The following is a 15137-nucleotide window of genomic DNA, read 5'->3' on the forward strand; positions in this document are numbered from 1 at the left end:
AACTAAAACCAATGCTCCCCATGTCTCTTAATCAGCGTCTGGAAGTCCACCTCCCCCTGGTGTTCAATATGCAATATATAGTTAAAGATTTGAAAAATGTATTCATGGGTATTCACCAATAGGGTTGGATATCGTTTATGTTTTTTTATGCTAAAACGGTACTTTAAAACTGCGCTGTTGCCTGAACTGGTATTGAAAAAAACAAAAAAACAAAAAGAAAGATCGACGACAATAAATAATGTCTTTTTTATTTCTAAGGCTAAATTGAACATCAATGTGAACAATATTTTAAAACTTTAAATATATAAATACAAATGAGCCACATACCTCTGCTTTGACGTGTATCATGTGCATCCTCAATAGTTTCTTTCTCTTCCATGTGTGCCGTTACAAACAGTTACAAACAGTGGTTTTAAACACGTGTTGCATATCTGAGAGCTGGAATCCTTTTCGCTGAAATGAAACCGTACTTTAGGCTTTCTAACCATGTTAAAATAGCAATAAGTAAATTCACCAAAAACTAGCAAACAAAACTTATTAAAGTGATTATTTATCATTTTTACATGTTTCCCCACAAAGTACAACAGAAATGAACCAGTTTATGCTCTGTAGTGCGGGTCCCCAACATGGAGATCAGAAGGTTTAAAAAAGTTTACAAAAAAGTATACATTTACATTTTACATTTTCGGCATTTAGCAGATGCTCATATCCAGAGTGACTTGTTATCCACTCACATAACGTATCCTAGCCAGTGCAGTAGTTTATAATCAAAGACCGCTTTGAGCTAGAATACTGCTAAAATACAAGAATCAATGTGCATACATAGAAGAAACGCAAAATAAGCATGCGTTTACATTTACATTTATGGCATTTAGCATACGTTCTATATCAAAACAACGATAGCAAATTATATCAAATGATATGCCTCCGACACCAAATAATCAAGCGTGTCATCATAGCTGGTCATGCCATCATCTATCAGTGTCTGAGATCAGCGCAGGAGATCCAGAAATCACTATGATGTTTCTGTCACACGGACGATGACCCGGTATGTACTGCTCGACAACAAACACGTTGGGAGAGACACTGAATTGTGTATGAACTGTTTACAAAAGTCCAAACGGTTGCTTGAATTTCAAAAGGTTCTGACCCCCCGCCCCCCCAAAAAAAGACAACAAATGGGTGAAGACAGAGACAAGCCGATACACAACACAGATATACGCAGGCAAAACACGACCAAGCGAGAGTACAGAGGATTAGACTGGATTCTTCAGCATGCCAGGGCCCGTGTTCTGAAGGCCCACCATGCCTGGACACGCGTCCCCAACACTCTCACCGAAATGGGGCTGCATCCATATTGAAGGTGATCAGTTGAATTGTAGAGCTGTGATAGCCTGTGACAAGCAATTCCTGGCAGGGATGTTCAGGATTATGAGGTTTCTATCATTAAAACTGTATGGTCTGCAACATCTGAAGGGATGCAGAACTCAGGTCAGCAAAGTTCCGCTTCAGCTCCCGTTTGCTGTTCTCCTCTCAGTCTGAGCAGAACCAGAGGCCTTTCAGTAGAGTCGAGTCCCAAAGATCAGGTCCCAGTGTCTGAAATATGGTGCGTAGTTCCCCTGGAAGTGGAGGTGGTGAGCGTGATGAAAGGGCGCCCCACCGAAGCAGGGGAGCAGCCTGTGTAGCCCCCAGGGGAAGTCGTAGCCACAGTGGTCCTCTGCCGCCAGCCACAGGTTCACCAGGTGGAAGAGCACCTCACTGACTGGGTGGCAGCCCAGCAGGGCGGCGGTGCTGAGTGCTAGGCTCTGCTGCACCATCAGCTCCACCACACTGGACTTCTGCGCGGCCAGGGCGAACGGATCCCTGTGCGTGTGGTGGGCCTGATGGAAAGTCCTGTACAGCCATGGAAATCTGAGACACACATGAGACATGTTTAGTTTGGAGCAAGGAAAGACAAAGCAGAGGGTTAATCTTGTGTCAAAAGTATCGAACAAAATCACAAAACAATATAAAAGTATTATAACTTTAAAAAATTATGAATACAAATAAGATTTAGTTCAAACCTTTTTTTAAAGATACTAGAACCCCTAAGACTACTACTACTAAACTGGTTTCTTTTATTTTTGCATATTTCTCTTCTGGACTCTGCATGTTAGTACATGTCCGTATGTACATCTGTTTCTATTCACGTTTGTACAGGAGCATGAAAAAGGTTAGTGGTGGTATGTATACGCGCACGCACACGCACACACACACACACACACACACACACACACACACACACACACACACACACACACACACACACACACACACACACACACACACAGCTCTTTAATACCCTCTGTGTGGACCTGTTAATGGACTTTGAACCTAAATGCAGAACTAAGTGCTGTTAAGGAACCTTTTGTGTCAACCGTCTCCACCTGTTGTATGTCCTCAATCAGACTGACTTTAAGATCCCAAAAAGTGAAACACATCAGACAGTTTCTGGGTCTGATGAATCTTACAGATGCACAATCACGAACACTTTGCTCCGCCACTTTCTGCACTCGGCAGTTCCGCTGGGATGCTACCCGCCACTCCGCTACGGGCTTCCATCAGATCAGGGTTTTTTCTTCACCCTCATCCCTCATCCCTCCATCACTCTCACAGATGTCTGGGACGGAGCTACGGGAGAAGGACGAGAGGGGATGTGTCTGTGCATCGTATTCTGCGCTACACTGAGAAACCATCGTCTACTCCAAAGACTGAGCGCTTGTTCCACATGCTTGACCTTTATAGGAGCTCAGCAAGTTGAAATATTGTTTTTAAGTTGTGCGGCTCTGGGGACAGACTTTACACGTAGATTTGATACGTGCCATCTCTCCGTGTAGTGTTATGACACTACCCGAAGTGACACCACTGCTTGATGACAGCTATCCGTGAGCGCATTTGCGCTGGTTACAAAGCGCGCGCAAACAGCTGGTACAGTTGGTAATAACCTGCAGCTCACAGTGACAGCCTGTCCTTTGTTTTTATTAATTGCTACACAAGTGAACATATTTCTACTGTAGTTCTGAAATGTTAATAAACGCCTGGTTAATCCGAACGCACGTCGCTGCTTCGCGGCATTGTTTTGATGTTTGCATTTCGCTCGGCTGCATAAGAGGTAATTTCCTCCGCAGTCTAGCAGCCCATATAAGACCCTTGACCCCGGAGAGCAGAGCGGAGAGAGCACTCACCTGTGCACGGCATAGTGAACGATAAAAAACAGCGTGTCGAACACCAGCAAGCACGAGAAGCACTCCGAAAACGCAACAAACACTGATGGCGCGGGGAGCTCTTTGTCCGGGAAGCTGCTTCCACGAGCCGCCTGGACCAGCACGGTTAAGGGCAAAACACCCACCGCGTAACCGAGCGAAATATGCGCAAGACAAGCCAGCCACTGGCGCACGGACACCGCTTCTCCGGAAAGTCTGTATTTACCGATGCATAATATGTGCGGGCTCAGGAGGTCCAAAACCATGAAGAGTGTCGAAAAAAAGACGTGTACCAAGAAGCCAGCGCTCGCGCTCCAGAAAGGCGACAACAGGAGCTCTTGTTGCTCCCGCATCAGCTTCCAAACGGGTTGTAGCAGTGGCTCGCCGTCTCGCGCGAACCAAGCAAAGTCATCAGTCATCTTTTAAAGTTTTAAAACTTCTGCTCCCGCAGCATCGAAGCTCGTCGCGAGGCTTTCATCATGGAAACCGGACGCGTTCCGTTCCAGCATTGCTGCCCTCAGCAGCCCCCGTGCTGTTAAACTATCGCGAGCCCACTGCACCGAGACGTGCCAGCTGTCGTATCGAGAACAAACTGAATGTGAGAGTCTAAGTTTGTTTTTGGTATATTACAACATAAGGGAAAACAAAAAACTCCTTATTTCGAAATGAAACGCGCCGCTTCATTATGCGTCATAGGTCATTGTGCTCGTGGGGGAATACTTCAATCCTGCAAACCTACCTCTGCTGTCGTGAGTCATGCACCCCTCCTGCTGCCGCTGCATTTTACCCACTGCATCAAACAGTTTTACAATTTAAATTGCATAATTTTAGAAATATATCCTTGTTGATTTTAAGTTTCATACACACTGCTGTAAGGATACATCCATCCAACTTTAGTCCAGTTACTTAATGTACTGTGTACATTTCTACATTTTCACTTTTTTAGATCATTAACTTATTTAACTTCTCACACAACATCCAGAAGCCCAAAAAGTCTAAACACTTCCAGGCCCATCTAACCCATCAAAATCCGGTGCGACCTTGGACCAGTCAGTCTCAGAAGAAAATGGTTAAGTTAAAATGTACTGCATCATCAGTGTGGAGGAGCATTCTGGGAGTCATCATCATGGTTCATCATCATCAGAGGCTGATGTGACTCAGTGGTTAAAGTACTTAACTTGTAATCGGAAGGTTGCCAGTTCAAGCCCCACCACTGCCTGGTTGGCCACTGAGTAAGACCCTTAACCCTCAAGCTATGTTCAGTCATAATTGTAAGTCACTTTGTATAAAAATGTCAGCTAAATGATGTCACAGTGCCAGGTAATAACTGGAATGTAGGCTGGAAGAGGAGAAGGTTGTGAGCATTCCCCAGATTATCCATGTCTACAGTGGAGAGTTATGCCTTTGAATTGTATGTTGTACTGTGAGTTGCCATAGAAAACTGGTTTCAGTTTAGGCTCTGGTGGAGATGATGCATTATACAGGGATGGTAAATGTTTCTAGTGTGTGTGTTAGTGTGGGAAGTCAGGCACAGAGTTAACGCACACACACAGAAACAGTTTTGCTGACTGTACCCGGGACGTTGCCATCAAAAATAAACTTTCTCCACTTATTCATGGTGAAGAGGCCTGTAAGTAAGGTGTTGCCAGCAGTCTTAATGACAGTCCAGCTGCATGAAACAGCCCCAAGTGCTCAGCAGAGTTAGTGGGGAGGGAGCGCAGCCCAGCAGAGTTCCCACATTCCCAATGCTGTGGAAAGGAGCCGCTGCCTGGCCCACTGTACATGCCATGATCGCCAACGTGAAAGATGAGACAGGATGCATTTATTTATTTAGCTAGTTACTCATTTCTTTTTATGATAGCCTACTTGTGTTCTGCCTTGGTGCTTACCTGAGACACTCCCTGGGCATTCATGCTATTCCATACACAGAACTAGGATGGATTTTTATCATTTCCAATACTTTCCAGTCAAAATCACTCAGCAGCTACTAATGGGTGAGGAATCACACTTCTAAAATGTAAAAGATAGTGAGTGTTACTACAGTGTAGTTGTGCTCCTTAGAAACCTCAGATAGGACCAAATCTATGATAAAACTATTAGAACGGTTATAAACTGTGTATAACAAGCATTATGTCTCTCCCCAGATCTTATTCATGTGGGCAGGGAATTCTCACCCACACACACACTCCTATTTTATTTAAGTCTGGTTCATCCCCCCATTATTTGTACTCCCTGTAGGTGATGTGAACTGATGTATCAGTCTCTCTGTGGGATGTTACATGTACCCCAAGAACAACTGCTTGTATGTGTAACATACCCGGTCAATACAACCTGCGTCTGTTAACATGTCTGGTGAGACTAATGGGTTTTGTTAGGAAAGCTGAGCTTGCAAAGAAAGACACTGGTTAGGACATATTACAAAGAGCCTCTAACTTAAAGAAAGATAGTAATCACATAAAAATGATAAACTGAAAATAAAGGTTTAGGCCTATGCTTTTCCTGTTGTATAGAGAACTTTCTCCAGTTTAGGTTCAGGGCAAGTGAAGATCACTGCACAACAGGTGTCAGAAATCAAGAAAACTATTATAAAGAAACCACTCTCTGTACCAAGGACCAGTTCATTCTCAAGAGAAAAAAGCAAGTGTTTAGATGTTTGGGTTAATCTCAAATACTGCCTCGCAGAAACAGAATCAGTTCCTGATCACAGTTCCTCCCTATTGGCTTATCTATTTAGTCTCACCTACTCCCATTACCGATATATCACCACTAAACGTTGTCCTGTACCTACCCAGAGCTTACGTGAGCCCTCACCTTGAGGAATCTTCAACTGTCTCGGTGCCACTGGAGAGCTTTCTGTAGATGCTTATGACTTTGGTATCTGTATTTTGCCTGGGTCCATTTGGAATGTGTTTGTGACTTGACAGAATAAAGCAGACTTCTCTGGAAAACAACTTTCCTAAGAGAGGACAAAAAATAAAGTATTCTCATCATATTCCAATACTAAACCATATGCATTACTTGATCATTCCCCAAATATTTAAAACATATTGTAATTCTCCCAACATTCCAAACCCAGTTGCAGTTATGCTTTCCTAGCTACTGTACCTACCCTGCTCCCACATGCCAGACTGAATGCATTGAGGCAAGATTCCTTAATAATTACAATTTGGAAACAACAGGAATGTGCAACAATTACAGGACTGTACAACACAAGCAGGACCAATATTTATCAATAATTATCATCATCCCAGGTACTCCCAACCCTTAACATGACCTCATTGTTTCCTTTGAGAACTCCCTGGTATCACCATCCGAAGCTGCCCATAGCCTGGGCGTAACTTTGGACAACCAGTTGTCGTTCTCAATTCATGTTTCTAATCTGACCCGGTCTTGCAGATTCCTCCTTTGTAACATACGAAGGAGTCGACCCTTTCTTTCGCAGGAAGCTACCCAGGTGCTTGTGCAGTCTCTTGTGATCTAAAAGCTAGACTACTGCAACTCGCTACTTGCTGGTCTTCCTCTAAGAGCCATCAAACCTCTACAACTTGTCCATAATACAGCAGCACAACTGGTCTTCAATCTTCAGAAGTTCACACGTTATTCCACTGATGGCTCACTTCATTGGCTCCCAGTAGCTGCACGCATCAGATTTAAAACCTTGATGCTTGCCTACAAAGTCAAAAATGGACCAGCCCCTTCATACATGAGGTCAATGGTCAAAGCCCAATCCGTACCTCGATTACTTCAAACCTCAAGTATGGCTTGGCTTGAAATACCTTGCTTCAGGTCTCATGGGCGACAAGCATCGAGACTATTTTCTTTTCTGGCTCCAAGATGGTGGAATGAACTCCAATTTACTGTCTGGACAGCAGAGTCCCTTGCAGTCTTCAAACGCAGACTGAAGAGCCATCTATTTTCAGAATATTTCAAGGACAACTGACACTGCTCCCATATTGACTGACTAATTTAGTACTTATTGTAGGGTATTGTTTGTTGTTTAACAAACTCTAGCAGTTATTGGTTATGGCACTTATGATTGTTTAAAATAGACCTTATGTATTTTGCTCTTCTACGTATCAGCATTGATCCCTGTATTCTACAGTATTCTAGTTCATTGGTATGTTTGATTCTAACGTACTGTATTAGGATATATTCTATGAGTAAATGATAAAGCACTTTTGTAAGTCGCTCTGTATAAGAGCATCTGCTAAATGCCATGAATGTAAATGTGCAATAACTGAACAAGAATTGTGGGAAGGTACTATTATAACAGAACTCTGCAGTAATTGTTTTAATAAAAAAATGATAGAACTGTATAATAAAAGTACAAACCTGTACCGGAGTTTTGGGGGCCCTGTGTGGGTTGTGTCCACCTTTTCTGGACATTACATGAGTGACGGGTGATGAGGTACAAGCTGGTTAATATGCATCATTCTACTATAAACCCATGGATAAACAGTGTTTATGTAAACCCTTGTAAACACAGCATAAACAGATATGTATGAATTTATATCACAGGGCCTTGCCTAAATTCATCTTATGAACAAATGATACTTTGAAAATGTACGTAAAGAGACACACAAAAGACTGAAGATTTAAGACTGTAAATCTAAAGGAAAGCTGTGAAAAGGAGAAGTACATGAAAACAGAAGTAATACATGTTACAGGCATGAAGAAGACAGGAAAGGGAGCTTCAGAGGTCTGTGACAGACCGGACTGAAGGTGCACCAGTCACCTGGATGACCCGGACACACACACCCACCACGCTAAGAGTGAGGTATGGAGGTGGCTACATAGTGGTGTGGGGACACTTTTCCTCACCAGGTCCGGACATCTTGTTAAAACTGGACGGACAGTTTTAACAACCTACTTTAGTCTGTTAACCAAACACCTCTCAGAAGAACAATAACCAGAGCAACCCAGGAGAGAATTAACATCAAACAGCAACATCAAAGTCCATGTCTCTGTCCAACAGAGGACTAGAACATCCCAGTCCACAACCTCAACAACCTGAGGAGAACCTATGGCAAAACTCTACCGCAAGCAGGAAGCAAAGATGACAGACTTGCCCCAACAGACATCAAGATGTTATTGCAGAAAAGGTTGGTTCTAGAAAGAAAGTCATTTTTAGTTAATTTTTCACTTTTAAAATTATTTTTAAGATCTGTTGATGATGAATTTTCACATTTCACACATTTTGGTTTGCAATAAACACTATGCAGAAGAATCTGTGCATGATTTGTAATCCAGATCGTACTATTAATCACATTACTTTTAAGGAACTGAATTATCCAAGGTACTTTAACCTGTGCAGTTTCATTTTATGATGTTTTGTCATTTCTGCACGTTTTGTGTAGTGAAATGTATGTATTTATGTACTTCTGAATTTATGTAATTCACTGTATTAATGCCATTATTTTGCGATGTCAGTTTTAAAAGAAAAATGAGCTTCCAGCCTAACAATTTCCGTAGATGATCATTTCCACTTGGCTACGCTGTGTGATGAAATATGCTGAGATTCAGGACTGAGAAAGCTTCCCTGACTGTAGTTTCCTGTCACAAACACTGGACTCCCAATTACCATGTCAAACACTGTGTGCTCCCTGAATACATTAAGACATGCAAAAAAGAGCAATTTCTTTCCATGAAATTCAGATTTAATTGACAATCTAGACTTTTGATCAAGTATAAATACATAAAGCAACCAGTCACCCACCTAAATGCAGCACCTCCAGTCTGTTAAAGCGCAGAATCCAAGTGAATAAAAAAAACCAAACAAAAAAAACCTCATAGATGAAAATCCAGATGGAAACAAAGCAGTTTCTTTGGCCCACTTTAACAAAGTAAAACCTTCATTAACTTCAAGACACAAACACTCAGCTGATGAGTGAAATAGCATTGTAGGCCTGCTGAGTTCAACTTCAAAATATGAAGGCTCAAATTTCAATAATGTAAATAATAAAATCAATTAAAAAAAAAAACCACTTTAAAAAAACTTTTAAAAGATTGGGAAAGCTGAAAGGATGTGTTTGGTTTGTGAGCTGTGTGTGTGTGATTTAGTCCTGAGCAAACATGACTAGTCTCCAAGCTACTGCTGCTACATGAACAGGGCTACCTGGCTGGAATCTAAAGGCTATGTGGATTTGCTGTGGGACCCAGGTACACAATTCCGGGTGGGATCGTCAGGTCAGGAACTTTTGTTCCAATTTCCCTTCACTGCAAATGACGACAGAAGGAGAGGGCAATATAAATAGCTTTGATGGAGATACAAGGTGATCCAGTACTCTACAGTTCAAACCATGTCCCAGAAACCCTGCAGAGGGAAAAGTGTCTCAGAGTGAGCAGAATTCTACAAGACTGATTGATAACCACATTTCCACTTTGAGCTTAAGGAAAACAGTCCCATTTTTATTTTCCACTCAAAAAAGTGGCAACAAGCCCATTTTCAAACAATGAACTGCAAGTGCTCAAAGTTTTAAGGATGAGGACAAACACTGGACTGTTCTTTCATCAATGAGGCAGAACCACCCTGACCAAGACCGGCCCACGGAACTAGACTGCACAAACAGAGATCAGGGGCCCTTGTTTTCGTAAGCCATTTTTTCCCTACAGTGATCCACTGATGTGATAGTGAGTCCGTTCAGCTCAGCCATTAGCTGCATCCCTGTTCAGTGTGAGAGCGAGGGCTATTCTCTCTCTCAGATTTGCCTACTGTCAGTCCAAGTTGAGAATGTCCTCAGAGAGGAAGTCGGTGACTTTGGAAGTGCCCATGTGTCCAGATTCCAGAAACATGTGGGGGATCTCACTGCCAAAGTAGATCTTACTATTAGCAGCTGTGGCCTTGAATTTCATCATCTGCAAGAACTCAGGTGTCAGTTTCAGCTGCAACATATAGGGGAAAGGGGGAGAGAACGAGAGAAAAGAAAACAAAACAAAGAAAGAAAAATGATGGAGGGATAGAGACAGTCAAAGGGATGAGTGGAGCACAGGTGACGTCCAGGTCTCCAGTAATTTAGCGAGTGCTATTCCAGGACGCCTGTAGGGGACTCTCACCTTGTTGGCATCTGCTGTTCGCTGAGCTGCGTAAAACTCAGCATCCGCTCTGGCCTTCTGTCGGGCCAGAAATGCACCATCTACAGTGTGAATGAGAAACAAACACACACCATGCCTATGAGCCTGAACTCAGTACTCCACACACGTGCCACCCTCGGTGTGCGGAGCTTAGCCGCCACTATTCCTGCCAACCAATAAAAGCCCAGGCCATGACATTACGGGAACATGGTGTGCTTTCTGGGAAATGGTCCCACTGGGGAAAAGTGCTCCCAGCCTTTCACGAAAAGCATATGCCAATGGCACAGTGCTCATGGCTCTCACAACAAACTGTGGCGAGTCTGTCCGTACAGAGGATGGGAGACAGCTGGCGCCTTTTGACAACAGTCTCTCTCAAGGTCAGTAAGACAAGAGAGATGATTGTGGGGCTTACATGCATCAGCTCGAGGCTCCAGAGGCTGCACATCATGACAGCCGTAAACAGCTCACCCCTGCTGAAGAAAGCTATAGCGTTTTATAGGCAAGCGCTCTGGGAAGGAAAGCTGAAGCTTCTTTAAAGGGTTGCGATCCCAAAGAAACACAAAACACCTCTGTACAAACTCCAATTTATATCCGATTATCAGGTAGAGACAGAGGGGATAACAGGGGTTTAAAACGAACCTTCAGGGACTCTAGCAGAGTAACATAACTGAGCTTGTAGGGGTCACAGCTCCGTGGGTACCAAGTTTATGCACAAGGATAGGAATACCTGACATTTATGACCGTCTGGTGACCACGGGCACAAAGTTTTTATTTATTTATTTATTTATTTATTTAACAAAAATTGGTATTTGGGTTAGAGTTAACTGTAGCATTAATTCGCTTCAGTAATCAATATGTCAATAGATGTTCACTAAAAAGATAGTAAACAAGACAATGTGTGTGTGTGTGTGTGCGCACGCCTATAATCAAGTATCTCTTCTCTTTCAGTAAAATCTGTGGCAAAGAATGTTAGTGGTTTTCTTTCTTTCATCTGGCTTTGAAAAAACATTCAGAGCACACACACACACACACACACACACACACACACACACACACACACACACACACACACACACACCTACCTTCAATTTCTGATATCTTTTTTTCTGTTTCTTTCTCCATTATTCTCTGTCCAAATTTGATCTCAGCAACTTGAGCCACTTTTTCTGCCTCTGAGAACAGAAATGGTGAAACATTTCACCACATTAACTTCTGTATCCAAATACTACTGATGCTAAACAAACCTCAAGACACACAGCAGTATGCAACTACAGAGGGGAGGTAGTTCGAGTGACAGCTTTGCTCACCAATGATGGCTCTCTTCCTCTCAGTCTCAGCTTCCTTCTCCACTACCTTCTGAGTCTGAGCAGCAATCAGCAACTTGGTCCTCTCACTCTCCCTGAGACACACACGCACGCGCACACACGCACGCGCACACACGCACGCGCACACACAGTAACGGTGTCACCTGTAATATACGCATCACATGCATATCTAGTCTTATAGCAATAATATTGAAGCTCCACTATTAGTATTTACCAATAGGTCTGATATCTTCTGTGCATACAGTAATCTGTACAGTGGCCTTCTTTCTTTTGTATGTATTGTGTTATAGATGGACAGGAACCAGGACCCCTCTGGTGCCATGATGTTGAGCAACAAAGCCATAAAATGGCCTAGCTGAGGTTCATCCTGCAGGCCTGGCTTTCTGACCCATCCCCAGCTTCTTAGGTGTCAAACCCACAAACTGGAATGCAGGAACCCATTACCAGGCTGGTCATACTTTAAGGAACTGTGACCATAAATTAAACCAGACTTAGAAACTTACCAGGACAACCAACTTATATTTACAGCATTTAGCTGACGCTTTTATCCAAAGCAACTTACAATTATGACTGAGTACAACTCAAGTAATTGAGGGTTAAGGGGCTTGCTCAGGGGACCAACAGTGGCAATCTGGCAGTGGTGGGACTTGAACAAACAACCCACTAATTACAAGACAAGTACCTGTTTCTTGTCCCACAGCTTCACAAAGTAATAACTTACTATTCTAACCTACTACGATGTCAAATGGCAATCTTCATATAATAATAATCTTAATATTATCTTCAATCTTCATGTTATTGAACTGGCGACTTTCATGAGTTAAATAAATAAATTAGTTAAAATAAAATTTTCTTGTTTATCAGGGTGGTGCCACCAATGAATCTAATCAACTATGACTGACAATTTATAAAGTGTTTAACCGCTACATAGAGAAATTACAATTACCTGATCCTATCCAGAAGCATTTCAATGCATGACTCTCCCGGACATATTGTGCATATATTACACAGTATATTATACTACAGACTCTCTCACACACACACACCTTAAACATATGCTCTACTAAATCCTGCAAGTCAAATAATCCATATGGCATCACTCTTATACACAAACACCCTAAACAAAAGACACTCACACACAAAGAAATCTAAAGACTGATCTTAAAAAAGTACATAAACAAAAGTCAATAAACACAATTCCTCTGAAATAATCATCTGCAACACACTTACACACATGTAGCAAACACATGGTATCTTTAACGTAGACTACACAGGGAGGGCTAGAGAGAAAAACAAGAGACAGACAGAAAGAAAAAACACAACCTTACATGAGCTCGTAGTTCCTGCGAATGGACTCGGGAATGTTAGGTTTGGTAACACGAACAGCCTGCAAGAGAAGAAAGGGGGAGAGAATAACTAATCAGGTACTAATGACACTACATGTTCACACACACTAGGCTAAGAAAAGACAAATCATGAAAGCACAGACAGAAAAGCCCAGATATAGAAGACATCATATCAAAGGGCAACAACTTTCCCATAATTCACTGTCCTCCACAACAGGAAGTGCTTCAGTGCCGTGCAATCCCCAAAAGACACCACTTACCACATAAACAACTTCATGAGTCCTGGCAGAACTCACGTATCCATGTGCTTGTGTTTCAGCCCTAATCCCACACCCCTTCAGGGACAGCTCCTTTAGATTTTTACAGTTATTTTAGATTCATTTAAGTAATTAATCAATTGACCAGTTAATTAACTGACTGATTAAGATTAATGTAAAGTTTTGTTTAATTTTACTATTGCATTTTAAAATTTGGCTACTGTCTTTTAGGTTTAGATTTCTTGTTGGTAAGGAGGTATTCTAAGTACTGGTTTTCTTTGATGCTAAAATCTTAGATTAGTTCTTGGTGAGTTTTAAATGTTTTGTTTTTGAGCAAGCGTTTTAAGTGTGTTATGCCTTAGTCTGTTCGTTAGAAATAAGTGGTGACTTATGAACAGACTGAATACTCAAAGATTTGCTGAGTTGCACTCAGCACATAAGTGAGTAACTGAGAAAACATGTCAATAAACAAACCCAGACCCTGACATTTTAGAAACCTCAACAGTCTCCAGTGACTGCGAGACATAAGCACTGCTTCGAGGAAACGCATGTAAAAATTCGAGCTGCAAGAACGTACTATATAGTATGTGCACAAAACACTTCCTTAAAATGTACCTGCATAAGCAAACCATATTTTCATAATGGCTGGGTTTAGGGTTTTACTCCCCACCATAACTAAATATCAGTATTTCACAAGCTACATCCTTTTAAAAACCTGCCTTCCTCTAATAGCTGTGGTGATTACATCATAATTTATTTCATATCCTTTAAAGGGATAAAAACATCCTTTCCTGTAAATACAGACTATTCAGAGTAACAACTTATGACACTGCATTAATGCCAGTTTTCTTGATAAGATGACTGGTCTTCCCACATGGAAGCCTTTAAGAGCATTTGCTCATAATCATAATGAATACAGGTCTAAATGATTTAGCAATGACGCTTGGATATGGTGGATGACACAATCTACAAAACCCACGTCTAACCCTATGCATCATCCGTTCTGTTGCCAAAAGTCTGTGTATGTGATTAATTCACAGCCCATTCAAAAGGACAGATTTTCCTTCTAACAGTGCCAAACTCGCCTCTCCTCAGACTGCAACTGGCTCACAAATGACCACATTTGTGTGTGTGGTGGATTGGTTTATAAACATATTATTTTATAAGGCCCGAGTGTGGTGTGCAGAAGAGGCTTCTGAGAGTCACATCTAGACAGCACACATGGGAACTCATTGTAAAACAGCAGGATATAGCCCTGGCACTGTTTTAAAGTCCAAATCCAATAGCAGAATTACAACAGAAGTTGGGAAGGAACAGGGAAAAACAAAACAGAGCAGAGCAGAACAGAAAAGAAGATTCTCAGTGTACTTGAATGATGAGTCCAGGTGCCATGGTGGTCAGATCTTCCTGCAGGGTCAGCTTCAGATTCTCGTCAATCTGATCTACAACACATGCACACACGGAATGCACATTTGAAAATGTGAGTGAATCCAGATGAAGACCAATTACATGAGAGTGAGAGCCTTTAATTCTCTCTGGCACCAGCTATCTCCACATCTTACTACTCTGAAGGAAACATGCTGCCACATGTTAGCTTTGATATTACAGTGTAAACACTGTTCGAGAAGTAGGTGTGTTTGAGGTGGGAAACCAGACTCACACGCTGGTGTGCATTTCTAGGCACCCCTATAAGGTGTCAATCAAAAATGACAACATAGACCTCCTGGAGTGTCTCTTACCAAACAGGCCTATGTAGACCTCCTGGAGTGTGTGCACGCTGCAGAATTGGTTCAGTTCATGGTGAACTTTGTTGAAAATGAGAGCCTTGTCGTAGTCCGCTGTGTAATTTCTCACAATCCCATAGACTGAGGGGGAGAAACATGGCCTTTAACAGAG

General features: G+C 42.2%; 2 protein-coding genes across 4 annotated transcripts in view; both read right to left on the minus strand.

Annotated features, from left to right (window-relative positions):
• Positions 1-234: 234 nt before the first annotated feature.
• On the minus strand, positions 235-4389 carry ch25hl3 (cholesterol 25-hydroxylase like 3). 2 transcript variants are annotated; one of them, XR_004776458.1, is made up of 3 exons: positions 3225-3314; positions 2511-2670; positions 1824-1911 (listed from the first exon to the last, which is right to left on the minus strand). XR_004776458.1 is itself a non-coding variant. In XM_027016471.2 (2 exons), exons 1-2 carry the CDS (start codon positions 3659-3661, stop codon positions 1560-1562), a joined length of 789 nt encoding a protein of 262 aa, XP_026872272.2. In that variant the 5' UTR covers positions 3662-4389; the 3' UTR covers positions 235-1559. The 2 variants fall into 2 exon arrangements, 1 of the variants encoding a protein (XP_026872272.2); XM_027016471.2 differs by lacking the exon at positions 2511-2670 and having other exon boundaries at positions 235-1911; positions 3225-4389.
• A 5095-nt stretch (positions 4390-9484) lies between these two features.
• Positions 9485-15137, minus strand: part of erlin2 (ER lipid raft associated 2) — an 11155-nt gene continuing 5502 nt past the window's right edge. For both annotated transcript variants that reach the window (XM_035530290.1, XM_035530291.1), the window contains exons 6-12: positions 14981-15106; positions 14610-14683; positions 12967-13025; positions 11621-11712; positions 11396-11485; positions 10296-10375; positions 9485-10124 (exon numbers count right to left, since the gene is read on the minus strand). In XM_035530290.1, coding sequence (XP_035386183.1) covers positions 9957-10124; positions 10296-10375; positions 11396-11485; positions 11621-11712; positions 12967-13025; positions 14610-14683; positions 14981-15106 — 689 coding nt within the window. In that variant the 3' untranslated portion in view covers positions 9485-9956. The remainder of the gene's footprint in view (positions 10125-10295; positions 10376-11395; positions 11486-11620; positions 11713-12966; positions 13026-14609; positions 14684-14980; positions 15107-15137) is intronic.

The sequence above is a fragment of the Electrophorus electricus genome, chromosome 9, assembly GCF_013358815.1.
Source record: "Electrophorus electricus isolate fEleEle1 chromosome 9, fEleEle1.pri, whole genome shotgun sequence".
In the NCBI taxonomy this organism is placed as follows: Eukaryota; Metazoa; Chordata; class Actinopteri; order Gymnotiformes; family Gymnotidae; genus Electrophorus; species Electrophorus electricus.

Bases quoted from the DNA above. Each gene is read 5' to 3' on its own strand.
- ch25hl3 (XM_027016471.2), bottom strand. From the start codon at position 3,661: ATGACTGATGACTTTGCTTGGTTCGCGCGAGACGGCGAGCCACTGCTA. The intron at 1,912-3,224 runs GTGAGTGCTCTC...TGTGTGTCTCAG, and splicing joins GTTCACTATGCCGTGCACAG to ATTTCCATGGCTGTACAGGA.